This window comes from Budorcas taxicolor, chromosome 19 (genome assembly GCF_023091745.1).
Source record: "Budorcas taxicolor isolate Tak-1 chromosome 19, Takin1.1, whole genome shotgun sequence".
Lineage (NCBI taxonomy): Eukaryota > Metazoa > Chordata > Mammalia > Artiodactyla > Bovidae > Budorcas > Budorcas taxicolor.
The window spans coordinates 27282992-27298737 of record NC_068928.1 but is presented as its reverse complement, the minus strand read 5'-3'; the positions used below and the strand labels follow the sequence as shown (position 1 = coordinate 27298737).

At 48.8% G+C, this 15746-nt stretch overlaps 1 protein-coding gene across 1 annotated transcript in view; it reads right to left on the bottom strand.

The window, feature by feature from the left end:
- The window catches only part of DNAH2 (dynein axonemal heavy chain 2), a 102539-nt gene that overhangs the window by 43002 nt on the left and 43791 nt on the right, over window positions 1–15746 (bottom strand). Inside the window, exons 18-38 of the mRNA XM_052658273.1 lie at window positions 15254–15454; window positions 14989–15145; window positions 14509–14683; window positions 13960–14123; window positions 12498–12659; window positions 12293–12396; window positions 11148–11304; window positions 10925–11007; window positions 10655–10835; window positions 9858–9996; window positions 7097–7314; window positions 6778–6879; window positions 6325–6450; window positions 5911–6021; window positions 5421–5609; window positions 4847–4950; window positions 4558–4747; window positions 3840–4020; window positions 2756–2883; window positions 2266–2418; window positions 1511–1636 (exon numbers count right to left, since the gene is read on the bottom strand). Of these exons, the coding sequence (XP_052514233.1) occupies window positions 1511–1636; window positions 2266–2418; window positions 2756–2883; window positions 3840–4020; window positions 4558–4747; window positions 4847–4950; window positions 5421–5609; window positions 5911–6021; window positions 6325–6450; window positions 6778–6879; window positions 7097–7314; window positions 9858–9996; window positions 10655–10835; window positions 10925–11007; window positions 11148–11304; window positions 12293–12396; window positions 12498–12659; window positions 13960–14123; window positions 14509–14683; window positions 14989–15145; window positions 15254–15454 (3151 nt within the window). The remainder of the gene's footprint in view (window positions 1–1510; window positions 1637–2265; window positions 2419–2755; window positions 2884–3839; window positions 4021–4557; window positions 4748–4846; window positions 4951–5420; window positions 5610–5910; window positions 6022–6324; window positions 6451–6777; window positions 6880–7096; window positions 7315–9857; window positions 9997–10654; window positions 10836–10924; window positions 11008–11147; window positions 11305–12292; window positions 12397–12497; window positions 12660–13959; window positions 14124–14508; window positions 14684–14988; window positions 15146–15253; window positions 15455–15746) is intronic.

The following is a 15746-nucleotide window of genomic DNA, read 5'->3' as shown; positions in this document are numbered from 1 at the left end:
CTTCCTGGTATAGATGCCTTTTTAAAAAAAACATCCCTTTAGAGTAGTTGCAGCAGGTTTTCAAAAGGAAACAAAATTGTTTTTAATCCACCTTTTTACCTAGAAGTCCTCTCTGAATATAATGAGGTTGTTGGGTTTTTCAAATTTCAATTATATTTTTTCATTTGTAGCAATTCTATTGGTTCTTTTCAAGTCTACTCTGTTTAGAAGTATCTTGTTCCTGGATCACAGTTTCAAACTTCTCTCTTATTTCTTTAAACATATTAAATGTAGGTACTTTTAGAATTCTGTACTGATTATTGTCCATATCTGTAGTCTTCTGGGGTCTGATTGCGCTGTTTTGTTGTTCTCTGGCTTCCCTTCATGATATCTTGTTTCCTTGTTTGTTTTGTGATTTTTGACCAGAAGTTGCTCATTTTCTTAGGCTTTTACAAGAATTCTTTGGGCTTTTAAGTTGAAGTTTCATTCTTCAAGAAATAATTTGCATTTGTTTCTGCCAGTCGCTTGGGGGAGACACTAACAACCTGGAAATACTTCAAATTAAATTCTAAATTTGAGATTTGGGGGGAGTACACAGTAAAATAAACGATGACCAGAAACCATGTGAGGCTGACTCAAGGTTAGGAAGTCTCAAAGGAGACTCTGCCCCTTCCTCTCACTGCCAACAGTTGTGACAAGCAACTTTCTTTACTGTATGGACCCTCCTCAGTGGTGGGTTTCTCACTTTCCCACTTACTGAAGGTGTTTTCCCTTGTGGGCCAAAGTCTATGCACGACTGGGTTTTCTGTTATACCTCAAAACCTGAACTACTTTATCTCCTTTCCTCATGTCTTACGTTCAACAAAACCTTTCAGGGAGAGCCAGCTTGGCAATTCACTTGCCTCCCTGCTTTTACTTCCCCTCCTCATCCCAGAATTCTTTCTTTCTTGCCAGTTTAGCAATACATTTTAAAAGGTGTTTTTTTATATTTTTATCCAGCATTTCAGTGGTTTCAATGGAAAGGATCACTCAGGATATCTAAACTGCCATATTGCCAGAGAAGAAAATTCCTACACATTCTAGAATTCTCCTCCCCTGGCCCTTTCCATCCCAGTCTTCTCCCTTATCAAACAGCTCCTAGCAGTCTCTCCTCAAAAGAGAGGATGAGGAGAGAGGCAGAGACAGGAGAGGGCTGACGGGTATAAAGTAGAAGGCCAGTGGACCAGAGATCTCCATAAAGTCAAGGAACTGATGAGTAGAAGTCCTTGAGCAGGTGAGTCGGGGCCTGGGGAGTTGAGGGGAGAATGTAGAGTGTTGGAATAAGTTTGCATCATTCTCTAACCACCAGGGAGTCCCACTTTATAGATAAAGTAGCCCAAAGAAAGGGTAACCGTCTTGCTCAAAGTCATAGCCAGTTGAATGGATAGCCAGTGAAGGGCAGAACAAGGCCTGGAAGCCAGGTGTCTTGTTCCTAGGACACCACAGGATCCACATTCACACAAGAGGCCAGGAAGTCTTGGGGATCAAATACCTTGCCATAGTCAATGACCGGCAGCTCAATGCTGGGGAACAGATCTTGCACGATGGCATTGAAGAGGGGCACGTCGATGGAAGTCAGCTTGGCAATATTCATATCTCTCATTGAGAGCAGCAGAACCTGGAGGGGAAAGACAGAGACTCAGGCTGGAGGAGCCAGAGGCCAGCTCTTCATTAGGCCTTTCCTCTCTAGAGGGGTGAGAGGCAGGAGCTAAGAACAAGGGAGGACTTCCCTGGTGGTACAGTGAACCAGAGTCTGCCAGCCATTGCAGAGGACATGCATTTGATCCCTAGTCTGGGAAGATACCACAGGACATGAAGCAACTAAGCCTATGGGCCACAACTACCAGAGCCCCCATTCTAGAGGCTGGGAGTCGTAACTACTGAATCGAAGGGCTGCAACTACTGAAGCCCAAGCATGTAAAGACCGTGCTCCACAACAAGAGAAGCCACCACAATGAGAAGCCCATGCATGGCAACAAAGAGTAGCTCCCACTCACCACAACTAGGGAAAGCTCATATGCAGCAATGAAGAACCAGCACAGCCAAAAATAAATAAATAAGAAATAACAATGGATACACCCAAGCTAGTCTTGAGCAACAGGACAGGTAGAACTTGGGCAACACCAAGGAGGGCTGGAAGAGTGGGAAAACTGATTGAGGGAAAGTAAGGATGTGAAAAACTCCAGTGAAGGCGCAGAGGACCAGTGGTGGTGGTGTGTAAGGGTCAAGACGGCGTCCTCAGTCTACCTCTTCATCAGACAGGTCGGGCTGCAGGCGGCGCTTTTTGCCAGCATAGCGCAGGAGGGAGGTGAGGGCACGCAGGCCGAAGTCATAGTGGTCCTGTCTGGAGAGCTGCTGCACAGCCAGAGAGTAGAGCGTGTACACCTTCTTGGCCAGAACCTGGAGGCCAAAACAGAGGAAGGAACCATCCATTTCCTCATAAATCCCTCTGCATCGTGTAGGGACAGTTACAGATACAAGAAGGTGGGTGCTCAGGCATGAAGCAGCTGGAGGATAAGGGATGGGAAGGTCTTGTGAATTGTGCCACTAAGGACCAGCGGCATGGTAGAGGGAAGACCTCTCTCCTCTGGATTCTCCTGCCCCCATATCCTACTGAGAGTCAGGTACATTTCTTGTAGGATAAAATGACTGTGAGGATTTTGGGGGTGTTTCTTGGGCCCAGAGGGTAATCATGGATGAGAAATAAAGTATCGGAGACAAGAGATGATCAGCATACCTTGCAGTTGCCAAAGCCTTCCCCAAAAAGAATGATTTCTGCAATAAGTGTAGAGTCGGGCACCACCATGGCAATTGGCCGGAACATGGATTTAAGATTGTCAGGAAGCTCTGTGCGGCCAGCATAGCCTGGAAAACAGCACCACATATTCAGAATCCATGAAAGAGTAAGCAAAAGTGTTGATTGCTCAGTCATGTCCAACTCTTTGAAACCCTATGAACTCTTTGAAACCCTCTCAGGCTCCTCTGTCCGTGGATTCTCAGGCAACAATAATGGAGTGGGTAGCCATTCCCTTCTCCAGAGGACACTGCTTCCCAAAGACCTACTTCCCCATCAATCCCATTCTTCCCATTCTCTGCTTCATCCTGAGCCCTCTCCCCAGCTCCATCTCCAAGATCTCTTCCTCTCTCATCTCAGCCCTGGCTTTTCCCACACCTCTCTGCTCTTCTTTCCTACCCCTGGCCCTTTCCTTACTTGCTGCAAGGCCCTGCTTCAGGCTCAAATTACAGAGCTGTCTTGTTCCCATCTCTCCAAGTTTCATGGATTGGGTGGGCCAAAAATTTGTTCAGGTTTATTCATTAAGATGTTATGGGAAAACCTGAATGAACTTTGTGGCTGACCCAATATAACTCACTCGGTGCTAATAGAAATCGCAGCTGTTTCTCTGATTCTTTTAGTGCGGAAGCCCTTTCCTGTTTTCTCCTAGATCCTACCCACAGAGCTGTTCCTAGGCAACAGTGATGAGAGACCCTAGGCCCTGCACTTCAGGGAGGTTCTCTCATCTGACAAAAGGGATGGCAGATAGACCAGAACTCTAGGAGCTAGTTCAACAGAAGAAAAAAGCTAAGTACCTTGAAAGACTAGGATGACATCTATGCACCCGAGCCAACACTAATCCCTTTAGGAAAGACAGTAAGGTTGCTTCCCCTTCTCCTAGAAATGCATGTGTTCATCCTTTTCTCACACTTTGTTGCCTTTAGCAGCATTGCACTTGGCTAAATGCACTGGCCTGGGGTGAGGGAGAGGGAAGATGCACGGACATTTGCCCCCAGGAGCCCCATCTACTCTACTCCCAGGCTCTTACCAGGGTTCATAGTGATGAAGATCCCACAGGACCACACCAGATTGATTTCAAAGCCCTCGAAATAGAAGCGGGTGAGGCCAGCAGCCAGGGCAGAGAGGATGGACAGGATCTGCTGGGCCACCACTGACAGCACCTCCACATTGATGCGGTTAAATTCATCAAAGCAGCCCCAGGCACCCGTCTGTAGTTGGGGGAAGGAGGGGCAGAGTTGCTGGGAGGAAGACAAGTGACCCTGGACTGGGAAAAACTAGAAACTGTGACTAACCTATCCTCCCCCTGAAATGTTTGGCTAGAAACAGTAGCCTCTAAAATGAATGTGTGCAAGTATGCATGTGTGAGTGTGTGTGAGAAGGGGCTGTGGTAGTTTTGTAGTTTCTGGCCAGAACTTTCCATCAGACAGGAAGGATCTAGGAGAATGCCTGAGAGTCATGGGTAGGAAAGAGAGCAGGGTAGGGAACTTGTGGGTGTTGAGCGCCCCCAGCATGCATGACTTTACACTAGTTCTCTTACTGAATCCTTACATAACCTTCTGATTATGCAAATAAGCAAAGTGAGCTCAGGGAAGCGCAGGGACTTCCCCAGTTGTAAGACCTAACTGAGGCGATGCAGTGTCATCAGTTACAGGGCACTGAACCAGATCTGGGTTTCAGCTGATTTTCTGAAACTAAAAGATATCGAGGGGTCAGGCTGGTCCTGGCCAGGCTGGCAGGCTGCTGACCTGAGCCAGGCCTGAGTACATCCGGCCCATGGACTTATAGTCCAGGCCCTCGGAGCAGTTGACCACGATAACGTATATGCCGAGGGCCTTGCCCAGGTCCTTGACCGTCTCGGTCTTCCCTGTGCCCGCGGGACCTTTGGGGGATCCGCCTCGATGCAGGTGCAGGGCCGTGGTCAGTGTCATGTAACACCTGTGAGTGGAGGACAGGATTCAGGCCAGACTCCTAGAAGCCTGGGCTCAGCTTTCACTGCCCCCACCCCAAGCACCCCATTCATTCCCCACGGCCGACCTGTCGGTTAGGGGGGTGATGACGAGCCGGCCAGAGTTACCCAGGTACTCATAACCATACTGGAACTGTGTGTTGGTCTGACGGATCATACAGTCGTCGAGATCCTGGAAAACAGGGCAGAATAAGAGAGAGGTGGGCATGGAGGGAGAGTCAGGGCTGTGGCTGAGAGGAGGGCTGGAAGCATCAGGGAGAAGACTGGGGGCTCTGTTTAGACTTGGAAAGAGGGATGGGTTTACAGCTCAGATGGAAACTGGCAATTGCGCTGCACATGTCCAGCCCAGTCCATGGCAGCAGCTGCTGATTAAGGGACACCTAGAGTGCCGTCTATGGGGTCGCACAGAGTCGGACACGACTGAAGTGACTTAGCAGCAGCAGCAGAGTGGGCACTCCCTGGAAACAGGCCTCTTCCCATTCCTGATGTGGCAGATCCAAGAGAGAGTTACCAGCTGGATTAGGGTGATGGGAGAGGACTGAGGGCTGGGCTGAGATATTACTCTTTTTAGAGAACATGAATTTCATCAAAGCGTCAGTATCGGGTTTAGGGTACGAGAATGGGAAGCTGGCCCTTCTGCACCTTCTCCCAGTAGAAGCGCAGTTGGCTGAGCCAGTCGAAGGAGCTGACATCCATGAGGCCACTCTTATAAAGCTTCTCCAGCACATCCCGGGCGTGGACTTCTATCGTCACCAGGGCCACAATTTTAAGGCGCATGATCTTGGTCAGGTTCCCCCTGATGGCCTCAGAGTACTTATTCAGTATTGACACCTGTGGAATGAGGCAGCGGGGAAGGTGGGCTGAGCCACCAAACCCTAATCGCTTTTGTCCCAGCCTCGTTCTTCTTCCAGCTTTGATGCTGACCCCACCCTCACTGCAGTTCCTGACCTTCAACATCAGCCCAGGGAGACATACTTCTGACCCACCTGACCTCTCCTCGCTGGACACCTCCCATAATGCACCCCATTCTGACCCCTTCCCACCAGCTCATCACTAATTCTCACTCCAATGGATCAGCCCCTCCTTCCAGCTCTGATGCCAGGCCCTTGTCATTCTAGTGGTGTTTCCCCACCTGCTTTTTCTTCATGACCTTGAGGATCTTCTTGTCTGCCCGCTCCTTAGCTGTCAGCAGGCACTTGGTGACATCGGCTGTCCACTGGATCTGACTGGCGGTGATCACCATCTGGGGCATGTGTGGAGGCTGTATTCCAAAGGCCCATCCCTGGCCACCCACACAGCCCAGCTCCCATATCCTGGCTCATTCGGAACCAGGTGCTTCTCCTCTCAACATGCTTGACCTCTTCTGGAGGGTGGGCACAGGCCTAAGTCAGGAGCTAAGAGTCCAGCATGCAGGCTTCTGGGTCACAGCCCAGGACAGGGGGCAGGACACCTGTCTTTTTGGTGACTCCAGACCCTGTCTTTACACTGGCTGCTCCCTTGTGGCTTCATCCTTCTTGTTCCCTCATTTCTACTGACCCCAGCTCACCTGGCCAGCCCACTCCTTCACCCACTTGTCCCTCTTGTTGAGAAACTTCTTGAGAGCCAGGCGACAGTTCCGGAGAAGGTCCCGGAGGGTCACCCTCATGGTCCGCTCCACATCGCCAAGCCAGGACTGGGGGGGGGAGGCGAGAACAGGATGGCTCAGCCTCAGGGCCAGAGTAAAGAGTGCCCAGAGCAAAGGTGATTGGGAAGGAGGACCCCGGGGCTCTGGGGCCCAAGAGAAAAGTGGGAGCTGGGCAGCAGCTGGCTCGAGTCCCTGAAGGGGATGGAGACCAGTGTCAGACGGACTTTCAGGAAAGCATGGTGGAGGTTAGAGTTTTAGGCATGGTAGGTGAGAGGCACAAAGTGACTAAGGCCCCTTCACAGAGATGGTCTCTCTTCATAGAGCCAGCAAAGTTAGAAGAATGAGCTTGCTTCTTAGACCCTGGCCACAGCTCACCTCCACAGGCCCTTCCAGAAGCACTGGGTGGAGGAAATCGATGTATTCACCATCACCCGAGAACATTCCCAACGCTTCCCATTTGCTGCCGGGTCCCCCAACCTGCAGAAGCAGGAAGCTGTTGAGCCCTTTGGGGGTCATTTCTGCTCCTCCCACCTCCCCCTCTATATTACCAGTTCTAGAAAGTTCTGTCCCAGATAGCCAGAATCATTACTATCCCCCTCCTCTTGGAGGGGGATGGTCTCCTCGGAGGCCGTGAACTCACTGATGTCACCATCCCTCCCCTACCCTCCTGCCCATCGTGGCCACCTCCACCGACCTTCTGCATTCTCAGCAGTTTGATGTTGTCAAAGCATTTTTTGAGGTGTGGCTGCACAGCCTCTGGGTTGCGGGACTGGCCCAGAATCTCCAGGAGGTCATCATTGGACAAGAAGTAGAAGCGGGGGAAAATATGGCGCTTGGTCTCTAAATACATATCCAGGGACTTCTGGATGTCTTCAAGGATTGTGTTCATTTCTATCAACGTGTCCAGGAGGCCTGGGGAGGAGAACAGTGAGTGACATTGGTCGTGGCCCTTTTACCATTGCCCTGAGTAGATCTGCAGCCTCCAACCATACCCACTCTGCCAGCTCGCAGATGCTGGGGTGCAGACTGCCATATGGTTTTTGGAAGCAGAGAAGTGTCCCCTAATCACTCTTTTACCATCCTCCTCATGAACTCATTATTAAGTGTTCATTATACACTATGGTATATATTATACATTATAATTAATTATGCATATGTGATTCCATTAATATGACTACATATCCCATCAGTCTCTTTCCACCAAAGAAGTAGGGGCTCTGCCAATCATCCCAAGAGCTTCTGAAAGTGAGAGACTGTTCTGCCCATAAACAATTCAGCAAGTTAAATCATTAGATTTAAATACACATCACATGTGCACAGTGAAAAAGGCCCACCATCACTGGGACTGCCAGTGTTCCTCGTGATAGAGTGAAAAGAGTTCTAGAGGAAATTCCCTGGCAGTCCAGTGGTTAATACACTGAGCTTCCGCTGCAGGGGGACACAGGTTTAATCCCTGGTCATGGAAGTAAGATCTGCAAGCTGCTGCTGCTGCTGCTGCTGCTGCTGCTGCAAGCTACATGGTACAAAAACAAATGCACCTGACTGGGAGGCAGATGTGGGTCTTTCATTAATTAGCATGTTGGTTAACCTCAGGGAGGTTTTACCTCTTTGTAAAATAGTAATAAGATCCACCTCAAAGAATAATTCGTGCTATAAAATAAACCGTGTTCACATCTATAGGTTCTCAATAATGTTAGTTTCCTCCCAGAGTTAGATTTTGATTGGCTTATCCCCTGGTCTTCCCAGTCTCTAGCTTTATGAAGAAACTATGGATGCCCTAGAGTCTGAACTCCAAGGTGACCCTCAGGCCTTCAAGGACAGAGTCTACAAGCCATTAGAGCTTTTGAATGACCCCCTGATAGCCCCTGGGGACCACAAGGAGACCTGGTAGCCATAGACAACAGGGGTTTGTTCTGTGTGTTCAACCAAGAGAGAGTGTTGCTTTTATGGCTCTGCTTATACATTGACTTAGCAGTAGCAGTATACATTGTTCTAAAATGTAATTATGTCAATTATCTCAAATATTATTAATAAAAATTCAAGTTCTCACTCAATTTTGCACATCCTAATACTTATATATTATCAGAGTAATTGAAATAAAGTGTTGTTTTTTCTTTAATGTGTAGAGTTAAGGTTCTTGGGAAAATTTTTTCAATTGTCAGATTGGCCCAGGCAAATAAACAGGTCCTCCGTATCCCCTGCCAAAACTCTTCTCAGGGTATCTATCTGCCCATCCATTGCCCAACCTGACTTTCTGGTTCTTTACCCCTACTGACCACAAATAACCAGACCTCACCATGTATGCCCACATCTCCCCCTATCTCCTTACCCAATCTCCATGTCTATCAAAGTGTCTACATTAAAGACTAGTTAATCTATTAATAATAAACCAATTAAAGTCAAGGTAATAACAATAGAGCCTAGTAACCAAAGATTTTCTCTGTGCCATTTAATGGGATAAGTGCTTTATCTGCATTATCTCATTTACCTACATCATCTGATTGAATGGACCACATAGAGAAGAAGAGTGATTCCTTAATCAGAGTTTTTTGAGACACAGTGCTAATAACAGCACTATCTTTATGCTACACACTGCACTGAGTGCTATACACTCCTTTATTATCCTCACAAAGACCCCAAGAAATAGCTATCATTAACCACTCACTGTGGGAATTCCCTGGCAGCCCAGTGCTTAAGACTCCATGCTCCCAATGTTGGGGCCACGGGTTTGATCCCTGGTTGGGGAACTAAGATCCTACATCTTGCCTCTGGCAGGACCAAAAAAAAAAAAAGGTAAGATAAAATATGCTCCTCGCTCCTGACACACATATACACATACTACAGGAAAGGAAGCTGCAGTATGGAGGAAACAAGCTGCCTGAAGTCATGCAATCAGGAAGGCAGGATTTTGAACTCAAGTCTGTCTGATTCCATATTCCATCCTCTTCACTGCTTTACTGTACTCTGCTCAAATATGTGTTGAGTTTAATCTACAGAACTACTATGTAATGCTTAGAAGAGTTTAATCTACAGAACTACTATGTAAGGCTTAGGACAGTTGGGTACAATGGTCAGTCTTTCAGTAAATGAAGCATGTGGGGCCTTCCCTGGTGGCTCAGTGGTAAAGAATCCACCTGCCAATGCAGGAGAGATGGGTTCGATCCCTGATCCAGTAAGATCCCACATGGCAAGGGGCAACTAAGCCCCTTTGCCACAACTGCTGAGCCTGTGCTCTAGAGCCAGGGAGCCACAGCTACTAAGCCCTCGCGCCTAAAGCCTATGCTACACAACAAGAAGGTAGCCCCTGCTCCCCACACCTAGAGAAAAGCCATGGAATAACGAAGACCTAGCATAAATATAATACAATTCTTTTTAAAGCTTTAAAAAAACATGAAGCACGTGGCCCTGACCTCACACGCACAGAGCACCCGCCGAGGCTGTGTCAGGGCTCAGACCTGGATAGTGGGTGCTCCGGAGAGCGTTGGGGTCCTTGTTCACCCGGTCCATAATGGCCTTCCAGTTGCCATTGACTTGGTCGAATAAGCCTGATTCATTGGGCAGCTGCTTCCGGATGTCCTCTCCCAGGAAGATGTTCTGAAGGGACAATAAGGGGTGTGAGAGGCTGTTTCCCACACCCTCTCCACTCTCTGCTCCCTATGCTTAGACCAGAAGAGACAATGAAAGAGAAGAAGCATCATAACCAAAGGGTGAGGGGGTCCCTAGTGGTTCAGTGGTAAAGAATCCACCTGCCAACACAGGAGACACGAGTTCGGTCCCTGGTCTGGGAAGATCCCACATGCCACCAAGTGACTGAGCCAGGGAGCCATGACTATTGAGTCCAAGTGCCCTAGAGCCTGTGCTCTGCAAGAGAAGCTGCTGCAATGAGAAGCCTGAGCACTCCAACGAGAGAGGAGCCCATGCAGCAGTGACAACCCAGCACAGCCAAAAATAAATAAATAAGTAAAATTAAAAAAAAAAAAAAAAAAAGAACCAAAGGGATGTCTAGGTTCTAGAACCAAACTTGGGATTGGGAGGCCAAGTATAAGGGTTCAAGAAGAAAAATTGAAGGAGAACAAAGGCTTTTCAAGGAGGAAGCTGAGGGTTCAGATGCTTAGGTCCTAGATGAAAAGTGGCTTTAGAGGTGGGACAATGGAGCTGAAACTAGGGCAACTATCTAGATCCTCTGCAAAGAAAGGAGATAGGATATCTCCTATCCAGGGGATATAGGCAGAGCTCAGGCAGTGATCCTAACCTCGAGGTACATCCACTGACGCTGCACTGTGAGCACCATCTCAATCACTTCCAAGATGAGGGAGAGGCAGCGCTCCCAGTGGTCCACATCTTTCTCAAAGGCCTTGACAAAGCGAGATGCTTTCATGGTAGACAGAGCCACCTGGTTATCTTCCAGGGCCTGAAATACTTCTTCTGTCCCTCTGGGGTGAAACGTATCAGAATCATAGTCCATCCCCACCTGCCAAACCTGGTCCCCGCTCCGCAGCCCAGGTCCCACAGCCTTGTCTACCTGAGTCGGTGATGGCCCTTATCCTTGTAGGGCACTATGTCAAGCTGAATCACATCCCAGGTCTTGGCAATGTTCTGTAATGCCTGTGGGGGGCAGATCAATCAGATACTGAGTCCCCAAGGGTAACAGGAGCTGGGAGGGACCCTCAGATCATGAAAAGCTGGAAGCCTTTGCTCCAGAAAGCTGAGGAAACAGGGGAGTATGGGAGAGGACTCTGTCATACCAGTTCTATAGCCAGCTCTTTGGTAGCTGAGGCAGAGATCTCCCCAATTTTCTCTACATGCTGATCCATCCCAAGCTCCACGATCTGCTCCAAGGTGAAGCTTTCTGATTCCTGATCAAACTCACGTTGGACCTCATCCCTGACCTGATCCCAGTGCCTGTAGGCGGGGACAAAAGGTCAGATCAGCTGGGGACAAAAAGTCAGCAGGGCCTACCGGGAAGTGTGAGCATTGCTCCCTAACTTTCTTCCATTGGGATATTATGATTCCGTGCCTTTATTAATCCGAGATTCAACAGATATTTCCTAAATAGGCTCTAAGATCCCATTTTAGGCACTGTGGGGAATACAGAGATTGAGCTGCTGCCTCTAGAAGAGGAGTTCAGATGGATGATCGCAGGTTTACTAGAGATGAGGTGCTGGGCCAAGTGCTCTACATGAGGCATTTCATTTTAATGGTCACTCTATAAATGTTATTCCATTTATAGGTGAAGAAATTGAGGCTTAGCGAGGTTAAATAACTTAAGCAAATAAAGTGGTTAGGTTATACTTAATTGTATAATAGATATTAGTGAAGCACTGCCAAAAACATCATGCTAGAGGCAATATAAAAGAACTAAAACTATTTACTCCTAAATGGATATACAATTATTAAAATACCACATATGAAATAGTCTATGCTAGCCTCAACAGTTTCAAAGTCCTCCTCTATAACATGATAAGTTCCAGATGCATTAAAAGAATTAAACTTGAGAAGCAAAATTATAAAGTATGCGAAGAGAGTACGGAGATACTGCATTGACAGCTCTGGGATTGGCAAGGGCCTCTTCAGGCACAAAAATAAAAACCCTAAAGGACAAATGTTAGACTTTGGACTACAAAATTCAGGCTTTTGTGGGACAGAAGACATAAAGTAGACCTATGATAGACAACATAAATTGAGAGGAGACAGAAGGGAAAGAGCCAAGAAGGCCAGAGAACCCAGAACAGTGTGACAGACAGGGGAAGGCAATGGGCTCTTGGGAAGCCTCCTTCAGGGTGTGTGTTGGTGGACAGAGGAGCAGAGCGAGGTGGGAACGCGATGGAGGAAACAACCGGGAGAACCAGGTGACCGCCAGGCCAGACCAGGGTGTGAGGGGCAGCCTCACCGCTCTCGAAGGGCAGGGTTTCTCAGGTCCGAGATGAGCGGCATGGTCCTCTTGAACTGCTCTATTTTGGAGCGAGTGGTTTCAATAATTTCCCAGTTTCGGTCCTGAGCACAAGCAAGAGACGTCAGGAGACCTGCCCTCCTTTCCAGCACAGCCCGCCTTCCTCAGTCGCCTGCCCGCGGCCCTCCACCCTCGCCTCACACACCTTGTACTCTTTGGCCAGTCTAGTGAGGCGGCGAAACAGCCCGTGGGCCATGGTCTCCATGGCCTCTGTCTGCAGGGTCAGGAACCGGCCCATCTTCCACTGGCTCCAGTTTTCCTCCCAGTCTCGGGTGATCTCCCAGACTTGCTGCAGCGCGTCCAGCTCCTTTGGGGCCCAGATCAGACAGGTGACAGAGTCAGGCAACTCCCACCTTCCTTCTCCCTGACAAACGCCTCCTCTCATCCACAGGAGATTTTCCCTCCCGGCAACACAGAGCTGCCTGCCCCTCAGTTCACACTGTTTTCTCCACTCTCTTGCTTTAAGAGTGCCTCAAAGAACAAGCACTTGAAAAGATCCTCAGTGCCATTAGTCAGGAGGGACATGCAAATCAAAACCACAGGGAGATATTTCACACCCACCAGAATGACTAGGGCCAAAAATAAAGGGAGAAGTGTTGACAAGGATGTGGAGAAATAGGAACCCTTGTACACTGCTGGGGGAGCATAAAATGGTGCAGTTGCTGTGGAAAAAACAGCTTGGAGGTTCCTCAAAAAGTTAAACACAGAGTTACTATGAGATCAACAATTCCACTCCTATGTCCATACCCACAGGAACTGGAAATGGGAACTCAAACATATGCAAGTACAGGCATAGTCAGAGCAGCACTCCTTACAGTAGCTAAAAAGTGGAAACAACCCAAATGCCCGTTGACAGGTTAATGGATAAACAAATGTGGTATATCCATACAATGGAATATTATTCACCCATAAAAAGGAACGAGATACTGACACATGCTGCAGCATGGATGATCCTTGAAAATATTAGACAAATGTAAGAAGCCATACACAAAAGTCACATATTGCATGCTTCCATTTATACGGAATATACAGAATAGGAAAAATCCATGTTCAGTTGACCATTAAAAACCATGAGGGTGAGGGACACCAACCCTCTATGCAGTGGAAAATCTGTGTATAACTTATAGTCCACCCTCCATATCTGCAGTTTATCTACATCCAGTTTCCCATCTGTGGATTCAACCACACATTGTGTAGTATTATAGTATTTACTATTGTAAGATATCCATGTATAAGTGGACCTTACCAGTTCAAACCCAGTGTTGTTTAAGGGTCAACTGTACATAGAAAATAGATTAGTGGTCGACAGGGGCTGGGGGAGAGGGGAGAGGGTGGGGTATGATTGCTTAAGGGTTTCTTTGGGGGGTGATGAAATATTTTAGAATTATAAGTGATGGTTGTACAACATCGTGAATGTACTGAATGCCACTGAACTGTTCATTGTAAAATGGCTCTTTTGCTCCCCAAGTTTTACCTCTGTTTTTAAAAAAAGCTCCTCGTGCACCCATCTTCCTGGTCCCAGGTGTTTTTTGAGGTCCATGGGACCCCTTCTTCTGCCTACTACCCCCTCCCCTGGGTCACCATGAGGGCCTTGCTAGGCACACCACCTTCTCCAGGTTCTGCAGGTCCTTGGAGGCTGGCTGCTCGATCTTGAAGATGCCCAGGTTGGCACGGAGGATGTTTTCTTCCTCCCGCATGGCGTTCAGCATGGCCCGCACGTGGGCGATCTGCTCCAGGGCTGCCTGGTGCCCCACATTGCTGGTGAAGGGGCCTGTGGAGTGTCCAAGGTGAGGTTCAGATTCTCACTCAAGGCCAAGGTCCTCTGAAAGGCCATTGTGGCTCACCTACCTCTTTGTGTATAAATCTCACTTCTCTCATCCCACAAGAGAAGGAAAACAAGAGGGGACCCATTGAAAAGAATGCATTGAAACTACTAGCTGTGGCTGGAGAGTCAGTAATGAGATGAAAAGCTGGTGTAAGAAAACTGGAGACGTGAGCAGGGCTGCTGCCTTCCAGCCAAAATTCAGTGACAACAGGTGTATCACTGACAGCAGTGCCTGGCTCTTTCCCTTGTTTGGCACTTTCCTGGGACCCACACTTTGAAAGACTGGGTCAAGACAAGGGAAAAGCAGAAGGAAAGGTTGCGAGAAGGGTACCTTTGCCTTCAAATTCTTCTAGAAGATTGTGTGCTTTCTTCTTGAAGTCATCTGCTGAGTGAATGAGGCCTGTCTTGAACTTCTCCTTGTGTTTCTTCAGCATCTGTTCACTGTCCAGCAGTGTTTGCTGGAAGGCAACCCATTCCCCACCGAGACTGTCCAGCATTTCCAGCACCTGGGGACATCACAAAGGGGAGAGTGGCCCACAGAGCTCTTCCTGTCCCACCAACTCCCAGAAGAACTCGTTTCCAATCCTCTAGACCAGAGTCTGTGGCCAAGTTCCAAGCTTTTGGGAAACAAGGCCCAAAGAGAAAGCAGTTGCTGGGCCTGAAAGAAATCCTCCAGCTGACCCGAAAGAGCACACAAATTAACTTTGGCTCTCAGAGGCTCTGGGGCCTTGCACCTTCTCCACCACTCACTTCTCTGCTCTCCCTCCTGACAGCCAACGGCCTGGGGCTGGGATGGGCTGCTGAAACTCACATCGTCCTGGACTGGCACTTCGTACTTCTCGAGGATGGCAAATTGCTCGTGAATGGGAGGGATCTGTGTTTCCATGGTGGGCAGTTCGTGCTGCAGGGTCTCCATGAGTTGCAAACTGACCCCCAGCTCCTCCAGGGTCTGGGGAAGGCGGCTGATTCTGCAGGCAGGGTAAGAGAGAGGGGGTGGGTGGGAAGGCCAGGCCTACTCTCCCCAACTGGTGGCCTGAGCCAGTGTGCCCCCGCCCACCGACGGCCTGTCCGCATACTTCTCTGAGTTCTCCTGCAGGTAGGTGTGCAGCTCCAGGAGCCGCCTGGCTGCCATCTCCTTGAGCAGGGTCGTGAACTTGTTCTGCCACTCGTTGCAGTGCTGCACCAGAGAGAACTTGAGGTGCGAGCAGTCCAGGAGCACAAACTGGATGTTCAGGACCGTCTCCTCCTTCTGCACATTATTAGCCACCTCTGTGTAGCTGAAAGGGCCCACACATCCCTGCTAGGACAGCTTTTCCTTGGCAGACGTGCCGGACACCCTGACTGGGTGGTATTTTCCGCCCACCCAGCATCCTTCTGACCCCGGGTGTGCCCCACTTCAACCTGCCCGGGGCAAACGGGTGATGGTGTCATTTTCCCTTCACTGCTTCCAGACTCCTTGGTCTGATTTCAAGGCACAGAGATCCAGGCTGAGTTCACACAGTCCTGCTCACTAGCTCTGTGCCCTCAGGCAGGTTATTTAACGGCTCTGAGCCTTAGTCTCCTCATCTG